The sequence below is a fragment of the Numida meleagris genome, chromosome 9 (genome assembly GCF_002078875.1).
Source record: "Numida meleagris isolate 19003 breed g44 Domestic line chromosome 9, NumMel1.0, whole genome shotgun sequence".
NCBI classification, from domain to species: domain Eukaryota; kingdom Metazoa; phylum Chordata; class Aves; order Galliformes; family Numididae; genus Numida; species Numida meleagris.
Genome location: NC_034417.1, coordinates 18,605,437 through 18,621,768, shown reverse-complemented (window position 1 = coordinate 18,621,768; position 16,332 = coordinate 18,605,437). Strand labels below are relative to the sequence as shown.

At 40.8% G+C, this 16,332-nt stretch overlaps 1 protein-coding gene across 11 annotated transcripts in view; it reads right to left on the bottom strand.

Annotated features, from left to right (window-relative positions):
* Window positions 1-16,332, bottom strand: part of IQCH (IQ motif containing H) — a 62,335-nt gene that overhangs the window by 45,332 nt on the left and 671 nt on the right. For 6 of the 11 annotated variants that reach the window (XR_002441707.1, XR_002441708.1, XR_002441706.1 and 3 more), the window contains exons 1-8: window positions 16,062-16,142; window positions 15,672-15,794; window positions 15,212-15,309; window positions 14,750-14,864; window positions 10,121-10,243; window positions 2,251-2,362; window positions 1,404-1,532; window positions 270-487 (exon numbers count right to left, since the gene is read on the bottom strand). Coding sequence is in view for 6 of the 11 variants with exons in the window: in XM_021406817.1 (XP_021262492.1) it covers window positions 270-487; window positions 1,404-1,532; window positions 2,251-2,362; window positions 10,121-10,243; window positions 14,750-14,864; window positions 15,212-15,309; window positions 15,672-15,794; window positions 16,062-16,133 (990 nt within the window). In the remaining 5 variants the exon portion in view is untranslated. Of the gene's footprint in view, window positions 1-269; window positions 488-1,403; window positions 1,533-2,250; window positions 2,363-6,654; window positions 6,669-10,120; window positions 10,244-14,749; window positions 14,865-15,211; window positions 15,310-15,671; window positions 15,795-16,061; window positions 16,143-16,332 lie in introns of those variants that run through there. The other 5 variants (XM_021406819.1, XM_021406818.1, XM_021406820.1 and 2 more) reach the window with 5 other exon arrangements.

The window sequence follows — 16,332 nt, the reverse complement described above, 5'->3', positions numbered from 1 at the left end:
GTAACTCTGCCTGGAGGTCTAGGTAACCTCATAAGATCTTTTCTAGACTGATTTCCTAAATTTCAATAGACACACAGACAAATTTGAGAAAGTAGAAACTGGCAATATAGGAAGCATTTCCTACTTACTTCAATATTTGTTATTTACTGGGTTTGGTTCAAACCCTCCTGTCCTACTTGAGTAACTTACAGTCACATCCTAAACCATCTCTACTAAAGACAATGTCATAACCCCGGATAAAGAATTCATTTACCTCACTGTCTAAATACCTGTGCCTGAGGAGCCTGCAGCTCACACTCTAGCTGTTGAGCCGGGTATATGTGTGCTGGCTTTGACTTTCTTGCTGAATCCAGGGAGGATTGCCAGGGAGGACCAGGTGGTGCAGCATTACCTTTGCTAGAGGAATGTGTACCATCAGTTGCTTCTTTTGAGCTTGGAAAGGTGAAAGTGTCTGTGCTCACAGGTTCCACCTTACTACTAATCTCTCCTGTACCGAATAAATAAATAATCATGAGTTACATTGCTAAATAAGTGCAACAACAGTATCAAATTGATATTCCACCATATGCCATTGGGTACTGGCATGCTCCCGTTTGCTCTCATGTCCAAGTGGGTTGCAATATTCAGGACATACCAGCAAAACCCATTTAGGAATGTCACTGGCTGGTCTTAATAATCATGCTAAAACAAGTTGTAATTACAAAAATTGAGATTATGTTAAGGAAAACGTATCACAGTTTCAATTTACAAAAGCTCCTAATGTGGCAGGAGGCAGTACACCCAGGAGTGTAACATCCAAATATTAGCACTTACACTCCACGTTACTCCATACAGAATTTTAGTTTTTCAACTACTCCTTTTCATTAGGAGAACTTCCAACTTTATAGGGATAGCTTCTAAGCCCACTCTTCACTTTGCTCGTGCTCCTTTTCATTATTGCCAATAGGTTTGTCATATGCCACGTGCAGCTGTAGTAACAATAGTTTAGAGCATGTAGGTCAGAATTCCATCACCCAGAGCAGATTATGAGGAGCCATTCTGACAAAATAGAGGCTTGATCAGATGTTGCAAGGCATGTTTACAGTGATTTACAGTATCATTGGCTTTACACTAAATCCAGTGGTCAGATCTTGGATTCAGGTGCCTAGAATTTGAAACACGAACTTAAGAATCTACAAGGATTTTTAGAAATGAGCAGGAACCAAATCCTCACAGGGCTTAAGAAATCTGATTCCCATCCAACTGAAAGACACAGGATGCTCGTGTGCATCTTTATGCAAATAGTATTTTTAAGAATTTGACTGAGAGCTCATTAGACAGCTGCTTCTTTCAGAGACAAAACAAGGGCCTGAGCGCGAAGTTGGGGATGCAACTGCTGGTTGTCATCAATCATCTGTACTCACCTACAGCTGACTTCTTGTGCTGCCTGTGAAATTCATGGAGAGGAGCTGCTTTGGATACAACAGGAGGTATCTGGAGAGTTATCTTTGCTGCTGGAGGGATCAGCCTTTGTTCAGTTAGGCTCAGAATATCTATGAGAGTATGACATCACTGAGCAATTCAAACACATTCCAGTTATGAAAGAAGAAATTAGTGACCACAAAGAATTAATTAAACAAAGGCACAGCCAAGTTCTTTCAATTCCAAATCAAAACTAGAAAAACAGTAGCTAGTTTTTAAAAAGGACAATCATGGAATGTAAGCTTTGCCTATGAAAGTTGACAAAGGCATGAAACATAGTGGTGCTGATTCTGAGAAAGAGTTATGTGCTTCTACAATGGCAAATTAATACAGAGAATAGATGAGAATTAACTTTCATAAGCCACAATGTAATTATGACTATGGACTGATTACTAAAATATCCAAGTGCAGGTCTACTTAAAATTGAATGATTAATAACCAGACATTAATCATAACTGTTTATCTTGATCATTTAGTTTTGTCACAGAAGAATCCTCCATCATGTACAGCTCTTTCTATCAGCAGCTAAGCTCTGAATGGCAACATAAGGATCAGGAAGGATGATGATCAAAATAACATATGCTACGTGCTAAGTTTAACTACCACACAGAGCGAGTAGTCTGAAGTTAATCTCTACCCTTTGCAGTGTTTGAGAAGAAAATTCTTACAAGATTGGAGGTGCCAGAAAATTTGAGTGCCAGATAGCTGCTGCAAACTGCAAACAACGTGGCTAATGTGGCATACAGCTGGTGCCTGGCAGCAGTGCCCAGGTGGGCTTCTGTGACTCACCTTTCTTCATGTCCTCTTCTAACAGGGGTAAGGGAGAGTCCACGCGATGAGAGGCAGGCAAAACCCAAAGGCGGTTGGTGGTATGGCCTTTCACTGCCTTCTGACTACATGGCTGGGAAGAGACAGAATCTTCTTTCAGCACAGAGAAGTCCTGGATTTGCAAAGACACTTTTCTACTCAACATCATAATAAATATAATTTCTGCTATGAATAAGATCTAATAATGTAACAGCGCAAGCATTGCTTTTACTTCTTACGCTACAGTAATATCTTCTGTCGTTACTTTAGTAATTTAAAATAAAGTTAATTAAATCCAGCTGATGTCTTGTCATTTCTGCTATGCAAAAATCAGTGCACTAGTTTATAAAGGGATCACAAGAAGTTTTCTCAGTTTTAATGAGTACATTGTGCTTCTTGATAGAACAGTCTTTGCAAATACAAAATGCATACACAGCTACGACGCCAAAAAGAAAAGGAAGTACTTTAACATACGGAAAGAAATTTGTACAGGGAAGAAAACACACGAAGGATTCACCTTAAATAAATTCAAATGTTTTGACAAAGCAAAAGGAAGATTGAGCACTACTTTATCAGGCCTTACTCTGTCAAAGGAATTTTTAAAATCTAGATAAAGCTGGCTTAGTTTTAACAACTGAATTACCCCATGTGATGGGAAGTTCTGACATCGGATAGAAAGGTTTGAACCCTATTGATGAGGAAGGTCATCTAATAATATGTGCTGGAAGCTTACATTTGCTTTTTAAAAAATCATATGAATGTTAAGCTACTCTAAAATACTACGAGAGACATAAGATCTGAAAACGACAAAATATTCATAGATCTGCAAAATGAGAATGATGCTTACTTCTTTCTAAGAGTGCATTGAGACTTCCTGGTTTCAAATACTAGCTTTTAATTTCATGCTTATGTACAGGTATTATTACAGTAGGATCCAGGCCAGGATCCTTGAGCACTAGTGTGCCATAATTAGCAAATAACATCAGCTGTCACCTTTACAGAAAGGGATGGGCAATTCTAAAGGAGCGTGTGGAATAGGGAAATGAGAGAGACATCAAAATAAACTATTATGATTTTTCCTCCCAATTTTTTTAATAACACTGTCCACAGGAGACATTAGGGAGATAGAAAATACGTAGGCTTTATCATAATGGAGAATCTTTCAGAGAAATCATAGGCACTCATTTTAGTTACGACCATTATGAAGCATTATGCTTTAAGGGATCTAGATGTATGAATCTTCTCATCCTCATGTTCCAAGGAAATAGCAATAAGCGTCTAACAAAGATTAACTTTATACCAGCTGGCATATAAGTGGCTTGATACTGAGAAAAGGGAATAATAAACTACACTTTTCTACTCACTCTGAACCCAGCAGCTTGCAGAGGAAACACGAAAAATATATAAAAAGAAAAAAAAAATAATTAAACAGGCTATTGCTACTGAATCAGTAAAGCAGCACTGGTTTTACTATGGGTCAGTTTGACTCTAGTTTAAAACCTGGGAGTTTTGTTATGCCAAACAGTGCGATGAAATGTACGTATTTCATTTGTGTTCACACAGAGGTAGGTAACAAGCTACCGAGAAAAGCAATGCAGGTAGAGCGTAAGAGTTCTAAAGCAGCCCAGAGGTTTTTAATTTTTTTTTTTTTACTGGAAATAGATATTTAATTCTTCTCTTCTGTGTCCTTTGATTTTATAAATTCCGTGGTGTCAACTTCCAAAAAGGAGCAATGCAACTGTAATGCCATCGGAGCTCTCCTTCGCACCGCACAGTGCCACTGTGAGTCAGGAAACAGGCATCGGGCAGGGAACAGAGAGCTGACCCCAAACTGTAACCTAAGAACGTTCCACCCAATCCTGGCACCTCCCTTCCGTGTTCTTTCGTCCTATTTGCTGCATTAGCTGCCTTCTTAAAGACTTCAGTGGGGTGGCAAAGCAAAGCTGGACAAAACACTTTCAATTGCTAGTTATTTTCATTCAAATAAAGCCAGCTCAAAATAAGAATGAAACGTTTCCTTTCTTATGAAAGAATAGCTTAAAAATAATAAAACTGATGCTAAGTTCTGAAAGGAAATGTTTACTTTCCACATCATTACGTTGTTTTATTACTATTATTCAGTGATTTATCTTAAAAAGTTACGAGATTTCATCCCTTTAGAAGGTTACTTCCAGCTTTTATGGCATAAACACAAAACCTAACAAATTTAACACCATATACTCCAGAGCTGGCAGCTCCTAAACAGCACTTTTATGTTTGCAGTGTGGGCAGACCCTGAACACCCTGGAGCAGAGGGTCCCACTGCCCAGAACCCCAAGCTGTAGGCACCTCGCCTGCTTTCTCTGCATCAGAACCCAAGTGCGGAAGAGCTGCAATGCACCCACAGTGCTACGAGCTGCCTGGAATCTCAGATATCTTCCCACAGGAATAATGTCTTCTTGGGAAATATGTTATGAAGATTATGATTCAGCAAGTACATTTTTTCTCAAGTCAGCACAAAGCCTGCCCGTTCATCACGGGTACTTTTAAAGTACAGTTTTATAGGGCTGGAAGGGAGCACTTCATCTGCAGCGCAGAGTAAGGCTTACGCTGTATAATATGCTTGGAGTGTGCCGAAAAACTATGTTTTCATTTCAAGCACTTCTGAATGTAATTAACCTGGGACATGAGAAAAACAATTCTATTACCCTTTCTGAAGTGTTTTTCTCCTGTGGATAAACCTCTCCCACTTGATTTTTTCTTTTTGCTTCATTTTAAATGGGGCACTTGTTGTAACACCATAGGGATTTTCTGGTTAGTTTTCTATTTGTTTTCTTTTTTACCTGGACAGTGATATTTAACCAGAACAACTGTTTTTGAAAATATATGTACAAGTATGTCTTTCCCCAAGAAAAAAACATAGTCTAATATTAAATACAAAGGAAAGGTGATTAGTAGCATGCCTCAAAACTACAGTTTATCAACCAGGAAGACGAGATAAATGAGATTTTCTAAGTAAATATTAGAAATCCCCACAACTTGATAGCAATGGTGGAAAAGGTGTGTAACAACAATCAATCATTTTGTGATTATCTACTACAAATTGCCATCTACCTTCGTATTTTTGATTAAGAAGATCCTACTGAGATTTGATGTACACAGTTAATAATCCCCACAAAGAGAAGGATGAAACAGTAAAATAAAATCAGTGGCACTAAGTCCAGTTTTCAATATGCTCTGAAAGCTGGCAGGTGAGAGCCTGGAGAAGGCACATCTATTCCAGTGCAAAAGGGAAGAGGTCTCAGGGCTACCTAAGCACCAAGCAAATCAGGTAGATAATGCTGAGAGGTTTTCAGATAGGTGGATCCTGATGAAATACATTCCAGGATACTTCAAGAACTCTCTGAAGTAATCTCAGAACTGCTGGTTGGTCTCTTGTAGAATGGCAGCTCTGCTAGAAGACTGGAAAAGCGCACGGGGGTGTGGATACACTGAGGGATTCTGGCCCTGTCAGTTTAACCACAGTTCCTGGGAAAAAAAAATCTTAACCAACCAAACGAGCTAATTACAAATATCTGAAAAGTAAGCATCTCATTCTGATGATCAAGCCAAATAATCTTAGTAATAAATAGTAAATAAACGAAGTGTTCAATGCCGGTTTCAAATGACCTACTTTTGGTCTCCTGAGACTAAAAACCAGCATATGGAATTCAGTGCAGAAATACCCAGCGGTAATAAAGGACTTCATGGTAAGTAAAGGACACGTTCTCACCCGTGTTAGCAGAACTATTCTAACGTCAGACGAGTCAAATTCATAACAGCCTCTGCAGGAAATTCACAATACGAACAATCCTTAAAGCCTGCTGTCTTATATTCAAGGAAATTTCTGAGTGGGAAAATCATGCAGAAAATTCAAGTTTGTCTTTCTCCTTCCAGTTTGTATTGTCCTGTGTTTGATCTACCTAATGATTAACACAGTTTCCATGAGATGCAGCACTGTGACATCAGTAAGCACTTCTCTCACATTTTCTTTACCTAAACAGAATTAACTCCAATTTAAATGGAAGGCCCAACATACAACCTTCAATATGCAGTAAGTGGGCATCTTCAGCAACAGGTCTTACATATTATTCTTACCTGCTTTAAGCTCTTAAACTGATTAGAGATGTCTCTGAATCCTTAATTCACAACATAATTGGAAAAATCAAGCTTTGCTCCTTTGATGGCCTACTGCTAGCTCCCCCAGAAATACACCTCCATCAAAATCCTGCCTTAGCAGGTGCAAGAGAGAATAGATGGAGAACATTGGTGAATCTCACATCTGTTTTTTGAAAAAGGGAACAGAAGCGGCACAGAAGGAAGAAAGAAAGATAATTGCTGGCTTCAACTACGATACGTTTTACTTACGGGCAAAGGGCCAGCTTACACGAGGCAGAATATGCAGGACCCATCTTATTGGAATTCAGGGGTGGCCCTCCATTCTTGTCCGGAGACAGCTGTAAACCAGCAGCCCATAGCACCACAATCAGGCACCGAGTTTTGTCGAGGAATGCTGATATGTACAGAAGCAGCTTCAGCTGCGCCCCTACCTAGCAAAATGACAGTCAATCTCCAATTCCAGATGACAAGAACTGGATAAAACCTTAAAACAAATGGTGACCTTTCAAAAGATTAATTTGTTTACCAACAAAACATTCTATGTTTGTCATCTGAGATGGGGGTGACCTTCACATTCCCATTTCTAGGTTGAAAGGATGCTGACTTTACTCATCTGTTAAGTTAACTCCATCTCACCAATTATTTCCTTTTTAATTTTAGTGACAAGAAGATTTTATTAATCCACTGTGCTGCTTATTATGATTACATACCATAATAGAAATGCAACAAGCTTGTTTTGAATTCCTGTCATGTAGCATCGATTTGTTTAGGTCTCATTCTGCTACCAGTGCCAAACCGTGCTCTGCCTGTAATTATAGCCAGATACACGAGTTTAAAACAGTCACATTTTGAGGACCAAAAGACCTGATCTTCTCCTACAACTTCTAATGATCTGAAAGGAAAAGAAATGCCAAGCTCTGCCTTAATTTATAGTTCTGGAAATGAATAGACCCTCAGTGATAAGCCTTAGTGATTAGCACAATGCAGATAACTGAGGATGTAACTAGTGATCACACTCAAATAAGTTAGCTAAAAAAAACCACCAACGAAACAGAATCACTGCCATCACCATTACAGCCACGCAATGTAAGATGCAACTCATAAAGGCTAGAAATCATCACCATATTAAATTCTAACTCATGAATAAATTAAGAGGTTCCTAAGTTTACAGCATAATATATATTTATATGAAAACAGGGACCAAAAAGTGCCAGTATAATTCTATAAAAGAACAGCAGTCCTATGAAAATGAAACATATAGTTGTGAATCTTTTCTACATTGCAGCAGTTAGCCAGAATTATTTTTGCTGCAGTTCAGATTACTGTTTGTTTTGCCAGATCCTCATGGGAAGTGTGCGTACTTAATTATTGTCTACTCGTCATTTTTCATTTGTTACCCACACATAGTCTACAAAATAAAGCGATGCCCAGTCTGCCCATGGTGTTTCAAACAGAATTACATTTCTTATTTTAAGATAACTACAGAGGATGAAGCATTAGTGCTTGTCTATCCAAAAAGTACAGAAGGGCAACAGGAACGGCACAATTAATCGCTTGGAGTTCTGTCGTAATATTCTGCATCAGTATACAAAAAAAAAAAAAAGACAAAGAGAAGAAATTTTTCATGAAAAAAATGAGATCTTAGAAGTTTGAAAATGAAGATTATTTTTCAAGCAACTCAAATGGCATTACAGTATGAAGCCTGTGTGCTTCGTGCAGACCTATATAGTTACAGCAAAGCCAGCGTGCCTTTCATTGCACAGCAGGTGAAAACGCTCAGGTCTCCTTGAAAACTCAGATGCTGAGAACTCTTGGAGGAAAAAAAGTGAATGCAGTCAACCACGCGATTAGTTTCTCATTCACCTTGTTGGGAATCCTTCTGCCACTGATTTTTGGTGGGAGATAATCATTGAATTTATGTACATATGTAGAGCAAGTACATGGGTACACTCACGTGTCTGCACGTGTGTGTGATCCCGTGTGTGTGCGTGTGTACAAATATTGCCCTCTAATGGCAGATTAGCAAAAGTAAGGTAGGTAGAACCTAACTTCATTCTTCTTGCAGTTTTTTTCTTCCCAGAACTAAAGTCCATATAGTTTTAGACCTGCAACTACACACAGATTTATTTCAGCTACTATTAGTGATCTCCAGCTATCACTGCACTCCGTGCTTGTACGCATCGCACTTAACAAGAACGCCTTCGGTCACAATCGTGGTAGTAGATTTTGCAAATCAAATTGCAAAATTGTACCCCAGTGAAGACGGAACATTTCAACACAGCAACTGTGTCATGCCATGCAAAACCTTTTAAAAGTGTCTACTTCAGGAAAGCTGCAGGATACACGACAGACAGGAAATACCTACTTGTTCTTTCAGCCAATCTCCCCGTCACAAACAGCAACTGTGAATACGTACCGGAGAGCTCGACTAATTTACACTGTTTGTAATTTCAGTCAACATGAACAAGTTTTCTCCAATAAGTATGTTTCAGTGAGAGCGGTAAAACACATGGCACTCTGCAGCAGTATAACATTCCTCTCTGCGAGGGTTTTAGAGTGGTTCTAAAAAGCTATTAGCCATGATGCTTTTCTCTAATTAACTGTATATCACAGGGTTAGACAAATCACCCCCTAGTCTGGGCAACAGCTTTCAAAAGTCATTTTTTATAAGTGGCAGCTTACAACTGTGCCATTCACAGATTCTGTTTCTGTTGTCTAAAATCAAACACCCTGCTCTTATGGCACTGGACTTGCTGCATAATGCTTCCATTCTAAAATTAAATTCTAGGAGAGCGCTCTTGTCCAAGACTGTCAGGCATGTTCTTTCCTGTGGACCACAGCGCTGCACTAAATTTGAGAACATACCTGATCTTTTCTCGTGTTTATTTAAGAGGAGCTGCGGTTGCAGAACAGAAATTTGGAGGAATCAAAACGTAACGTTACACAACTTAAACACTGTAAGAGCAGAGAGAAGGGCGATTCCATGGCCTCCGCTCAGGGTACTCTTAGGAGCACAAGATGTGCTCAGTCTCAGCTTCGAGAGGAGTTCTGTACCAAGGGAAACATTTTTACTGGGCTGAATAAAAGGCTGTGCTTCAGAATCCCATGTAGCTCGACACTGAGTACTATGTTCACGAATTTGCTCAAAGATTCTGATTCAATGTTATCTCCATTTTTCTGCTGCAGCGACACTGATTTCTGATGCCGTAGCCCTACGGCAGGATTCCTTCTGTTTTTTAAAGTCCATTGAAACTAGCATCAAAGCGAAGTACAAGCATTTTAGGGTCATTCATAACAATCCTATTGGCATCTGAAAACAGTATGTGCTCATATCTTGTAAAGAAACGGCCGTGGAATAAACAACCAAAAGTCCGCTCTTCCCTGTCCTTTGGGTCACAGCCTGACCTCCATAAGCTCCCATTTGTTTCTCTTCACTCCCTGATTTTACCAAGATTACTCACCACGCACATTCCCACACACACTTATTCCTCAGCTGGACTGGGTTTTTGCTACGCATAACAACATACGCCGCATGTTCGTTTTCCCCAGTATTGTCACTCCGAGTGCTTTGTTACATATGAATGTCAACAAATAGAAAATTACGAGGTACTCCCCCTTACAATAGATCCAGTTTTTTAGTTAGGTCTGATATCTAGTAACTTTACTAGTGAACAGCCAACGTGCACAAGCCCATAAGACAACAAAAGTTACTTACAGGAGCAGGTTTTTTCTTAGTTATACGTGGCAGCCTGGTCTCATAGCTCTGTTGTTTTAGCACAGCTTTCCTATTGATGTTTTCTGGGTCAAGCATAATATTCATATCCATTTCCAGCTGCTTCTGAAACACGTAATGGAAACATGGAACGTGCATAGTCTGAAAACAGTAGGCCTTAAGTATTTACAAACAGGAATTGACTAAAGTTACAAAATGGTGACTAAAAAAATCCCGTTATCTCACTATCCACACAGAACAGGGCAAACAGCGTGTGCTGATTAGACAAACAACTTTGAAAGACATCAAACTACTATTTGCACATATCCCAAATTTGTTCAGTTAATTTCACGGCAGTGTTCTGAAAGTTTCAAGTTTGCACATCTTTGAGTAACATATGAAGTGCAAAAGACAATCCAGTTTCACTGACTTGGTTAACATGAGTCACTCCTTGATTCCGTTTACCTGTGCCATAACAAATGGATTTGATACTTGCAAAGTTAGGAAACACAGACAAAGCAAATAATATTTTTAGAGAAAATTCCCAACTCAATATTACGAATATTAATACAACTTATCTTGTTAGAGAGGAAGAGTTAATAGTCACGTTTTATCTTACGCTAATGTGGATATTTCTTTCCCTGAATGATGTCCCAGGTGAATCTCAGATCACCTTTCTAATTGATTTTGCATCCCAGCCTTACAAAACTATCTGGTGAACTAGGCAGCCAGGCAAGGGTATGCAAAGTATGCGTGTAACCATAAACACACCCAGAGACATACACAACACATAGTCCTAATCTGAAGCACATACTCATTCCATAAAAGCCAGAGGTGGTGCCATATATTTTTCTACTCCAGAAGTATCTTAAGGTGAAAATGTTTCAGTTCGTGATAACGCATGTGCTTTCATTTACATCTGTCCCAGTTGCAGTGGTATCTCCCCTTGCTTTTATTGCTAACCAGTCGCTGCACCCAGCAGGGTTTATTTACTGACCAGTGCCAAATAGGGAAGAATCCTCAGGTGGCAGGGAGCAATGGGGCACCAGGCAAGTCAGCACAGCTACGGTTATTCAGAGGAGCTGGAGGCCTGCCACTTTGCGTGCTTATTTCCCAGTGCGTGGATAGGGGAACGCAAAAATCCCCCTTAGCGTGTGAAATCCACCTGAAGATATTTATAGATGAGAACCCTCTGCTGACACCTCTGCTGTGTAATCATAAAAAGGAATTTATGAAAAGTGTGTTTTCTGACAAACAAAATATGCCATAAGAAGCGCAAGAGTGGTTGGAGGTATATTCGAACTACGAAGGAATTGCCTTACTTTGTGTAAGCACTAAAATTGGGCTAATTTATTTATCTGCTCAACATATTCCTTTATTTTGATAGTAATTACAAGCAGATGTATCAATGAGACACTCATTTAGATCTGGATTTGTAAGAACAAAAGTTATTATCCAAGCCAATTACTCTTTTACCCACATGGCTGCACAGAGACAGAAAGTTCAATTTTCACCTCATCAGTGATTTTGTGGTATTTATTTTATTACTATAACACACTACTGTACGGAAAGGAAACTGCTTGTGCTATTAAACAAGAACTGGGAAAAATTTAGTATCTTCTCAATTAAAATAGGAGATGATTCACAATGCAAATTCCCCAGTCAGACAGCGCAGTGCTCAGTGTTGGAGTGGCAGATTCCACTCAGCGTAACAAGAATGGAAACGTTTCATTTAAAACACAAAACCAAAAGAAAATAACAGTAACACACCCGATAAAGGTCGCTCCATAGGCTGATATGTAGGGCAAGTGACAATTCTCCACCTGCAGGATGGTGTCATGGGTCCTTCTGTCTGTATCCTCCAGTGTCTTACATCTAAGCTACCTTCAACCATCCTTATGTTTTATGAAACAGATGAGAATAGCGGTGCAAAGCACATTGTTACACCAATATAATGCTCTGTGAGAATGAGAATTATTGTGCCCTGCTATTAGCATGGAGTACACAGGAATATACAGAACAAGTCGACGTGATCAGCGCAGTTAAAGATTCACATCCTGTTAGCACAGAACACATTCCAGAGCAGAGGGCATTTTGTCGTGTGGCAAGGCAACAGAGCAAACTCAATTCTGTTTTGCAGTTACAAGTGGTGCATGCTTTCAAGCAGAGTCTAACTTCATTACGAATGAATTACATTATATTCATCTTTGAAAGAAGCTATATTATCAGTAACTAAACCACTCTCCAAGTCTATTGGTGGCACTTCCATATTCTAGAGCCCTCTAGAAACAACCTTTCATTTACATCTTTAATTCTATTAGAGATGAGAGAATATTCACTTCGACTGTACCTTCATAATGTCAACCTTTAGAAAAACAAAAAAAAGACCAAGAAAATAAGGCTGCACAAGCACCAGCTCAGGTGCTCCAATAACACACAGGGTGTTTTCTAAAACAAATCTGAACTGGTTCACCTGCTGCTTAGGGACACTATCTCTTCAGACATTGCTATGCGAAGTCTTTACAATTACTGCACAAGGAAGACACCTTTTTATGGTTCTCAAGCATCAGCATCATCAGAAATCCAATTACAACACGTAATGAGGAAAAAAAAGGGGGGACAGTGCTTCACAACTCCCTCTGCGAGCCAGGTTCACCCGGCCCCATCCTGCTGCTGCTATGATTCAGAAGTACTGTCCGTGCGACTGAACAATAATTTTAGGCCCATCCTGACACCTGTGGGCAAGCTATTTCACTCACGACAAGTATTCTATGTGAAAATTGCATCTGTGCTCATTTGACTCCAACCTTATTTTATCCTAACTGCCACAAACACAACTTGAGCTCCATTTCTACTCTCACATGGCCTACTACGGATTGCAAAGTACAAAAATATGGCTGCGTGAATTATTCATTTCCCTCAGAACCTCTGCGAGTTGATAAGTTGATTTCTTCAAGCCTGCATACCTGAAAAAACTGCCTGCAAATGGAAAACCATTCACTTTGCAAAGCTTTCTTCTGAGTGGAATGGCATTTGGAAAAACACAAAAGTACGCCTAAATAAAACCAAAAAATGTTTATAGTTGCTAGTGAGGCAAAGACAGGAAGTGAGGAACTGCAGGTGATAATTTCCCAGCTGGATTTCACAACTATTTGATAATAAAAGCTTTTTATGTTGGCATGACGGGCACGTAGAACAGCTGGCAAAGCAGCGCTGTTTGTCCTTTCTTTATAATGGGAAATGAGGGCTAGCTGGTGTGCCACTGGGTATGCATCTCTAAGCAACAGCCCTGAATGTCAGAAGTTTTAAAAGAGAAAGTCAGGGCAGGATACAGCACGAGCTCCCCTGTCGTTTAATTCACTGGTGCACCCGAAGAGCTGGAAAACCATTGACAACAGGGAGTGTTCAGAGTAGCTGAACTCTGTTAATTTGTTTCCAAACCTAAGTTATGGAACAGGGCTGGGATACTGCCTGGCAAACTGTACTCTGCTTCCAAAAACCACGAGCACCATGCTTCCCCATTCAAAACTCAGGAAGCCAGGAGCACGCCAGTCCACAGACATCAACGTTCATATTCTTTGCCAGTTACAAATGAAAATGTTTTCAAAACAATAACAGCAACACCTTAGATGAAGACATAAAGAAATATAATAGATATCTTTATATTTTAGATAACATATAACAAATATGTTTTATATTGTTATAAATTATATTTATATTAATACATATATATATGTATTACTTCATACTGAAGCTTCTTTTACAAAGAAAATTGCCACTAGGAGCGGCAGGCTGCTCATTCTGGCTGTACAGTTCCATCTTGCTCCTGGTAGCAGTACAGCAGAATGCCTCTTCTTAAAGTTCCCACTTTCTGAAGTTCCCTTGAATTTCAATTGCAACAACCCAAACTTGTGACAGTGGGGGTTTTTCACTCAATTAATTACATATGTTTGTTTTTCAAACGTGCTTGAGGAAACCACCAGAAAACTCGCCCAACAGAACTCGTATCTTGAACTACAAAGTAATTCAGATACAAACATTTTAAGAAGGCTTTAAATTAATTTACAGGGATTTCAGTTTTGAAAGGCAGTGAAATGTCTGACTTCAAGGAGAAAACCTGAACTTAACACAGAGGTGACTGCCCTATATAAGAAAGAAAACTGTTCCCACAGCTCTCCATATCCTTCACACAAAACTCAGCAAAAGAACCAGTTTCAGGCTCAGATAACACAAACTGAAGCTATTCCAGTACATAGTCCCTTTCATTTCAAAGGGATTGCTTGCAGAATCGCAGCTAAGCACACGGTATTTGCCACACTGGGACCTTAGAGCAGAATAAACATCTGGTTTCAGGATTCTTTATCAGTGTACTTGGGAAAGGGAGGCACCACGATGATACTGAAGTCCTTCCTAACTTTGATTTTATCCAGAAGCAGGGAGAAGGCTCCTGGCCTCAGCTCCCTCATTCTGCTGAGAACTTCTAACACATTCCGTCACCAGACGGTGTATCATCAAAAACCGAATGCACGTGGAGTCAGAACATCAGGTCAGGGGATCAACCGGTACCTACTGGGTGCCAGCCTACCCCCTTAACGCGGTCCCTGGGAAAGCAAGCGGTGTGTTATTTCAGACCTGTGAGCCTGGAGCAACGCGCTGCGCTGATTTGCTGCATGCCTGGACAGCCACGGGCTCAACAGGCACCCGCGGTAAAACAAGCTGCTTCTCAGAAGCACCGCATTGAAGCCCCCTGAGTTAGAAAGAAACGAACAGTGAGGTTGGTAAAGCTTACTTGGATTCTACCTATTAAACCCGTACCGCTCCCATCTGGTTGCATCTAAGAGACTGCGTTTTTGTTTAAACTTGTGTTAAGCAAAAAAATCACGAGAGTTAACAGAAGGTCGCTGGAGCTACTTAGGGCTGCATTTACTTTTGCACTGCTTTTTAACTTATACAAAATAAAACTAAAATAGCAAATGACCCCAAATCACCTAATTTGGGCCAATATTCCCATTTGCTTCACAGGATTCTGATAATGTAGCTTTTCTATCTCGATGCTTGCATTTCTCTCTGCAGCAAGACGGATCTTTCACTTACCATTTAGGGGGCTGTTTTGAACGTTCTTCCTCATTATCAGTAGGAGAAATAGTTAACACCTCGCTGCTTAGAGCACTTAAGTAATTCTCAGCGTGTTTCTGTCAGAGGGGAAAAAAAGTTTAGACAATTACAAAGCTATGAGGGACGCTGAATGGATTTAACTCAATGAACTCAGCAAACTAGATCTTCCCTCGACCGAAAGGTTGATAGGCCTCGTGCTTTGGTTGGACTACATGACATTTTGGCCAAAGCTAAGAAGTGCAAAACCAATTAATTCTGAGCACTCCAGAAAAGGGAAGGCACGGTTCTGAGCTGCAGCGTGCGATCGATGCTATCTATCATCCATTAATCAGAACAGGAACTTGCAGGACAACCAACACGCGGCCCGGCGCACTCAGTGAATCGCAGGCAGAGATCTCAAAGACTGAGCTGTCCTCTGGCTCTGTGCTCCGTTACTTACTCGCAGCCCAAATTCAGTTCTTTCAATGGCCATTTCCAGGTCGCTCATATCCTCAGCTCCCACGTTTCCTTTCAAGCTGATGTTCTTCACTTTGTCTTTAAGCTTGTGCAGATCTTCTTGAACCTAAGAAGCGAGTTATGACAGAGGTCACACCATCACCAAAACCCGTGGGATTATAAAGCAGTGGTTAATCCAAATAAATGCCTTCCAAACCAGGAAAGACAGACACGCAGCTTCCCTTGGCTCCGTGCTTTTACAAATGAGAGAGAAACACAAAACCGATACATTTAAAGCCGTTCATCAGGAGGAAACCTGAAAAAAGGGTAACTGAAACAAATCTCAGGAATCAGCGTCACCAAACACCAGGACCGAGGAGGGCCGGGCACCCACCTGCAGCAGCACGGCTCCCGCTCGCCGCCCCGGCCCCGCGGTGCCGGCCATGCCCCCGCCGCCCGCACCCATGGCAACGCGACGCGCGGCCGGGCCGGGCCGCACCACCCGCCCCAGCGCGGGGGGGACGGGATGGGACGGGACGGGAGGGAGAAGAGGGCGGGCCCCGAGCGCAGCCCCGCGCTCCGTCCCGCAGTCTCGAGCTGCATTCCCCGCGCCGTCCGCCCCGCTCCCCCCGCGGCGGCGCTCGGCCGCCGCTCCCCGCTCTCTC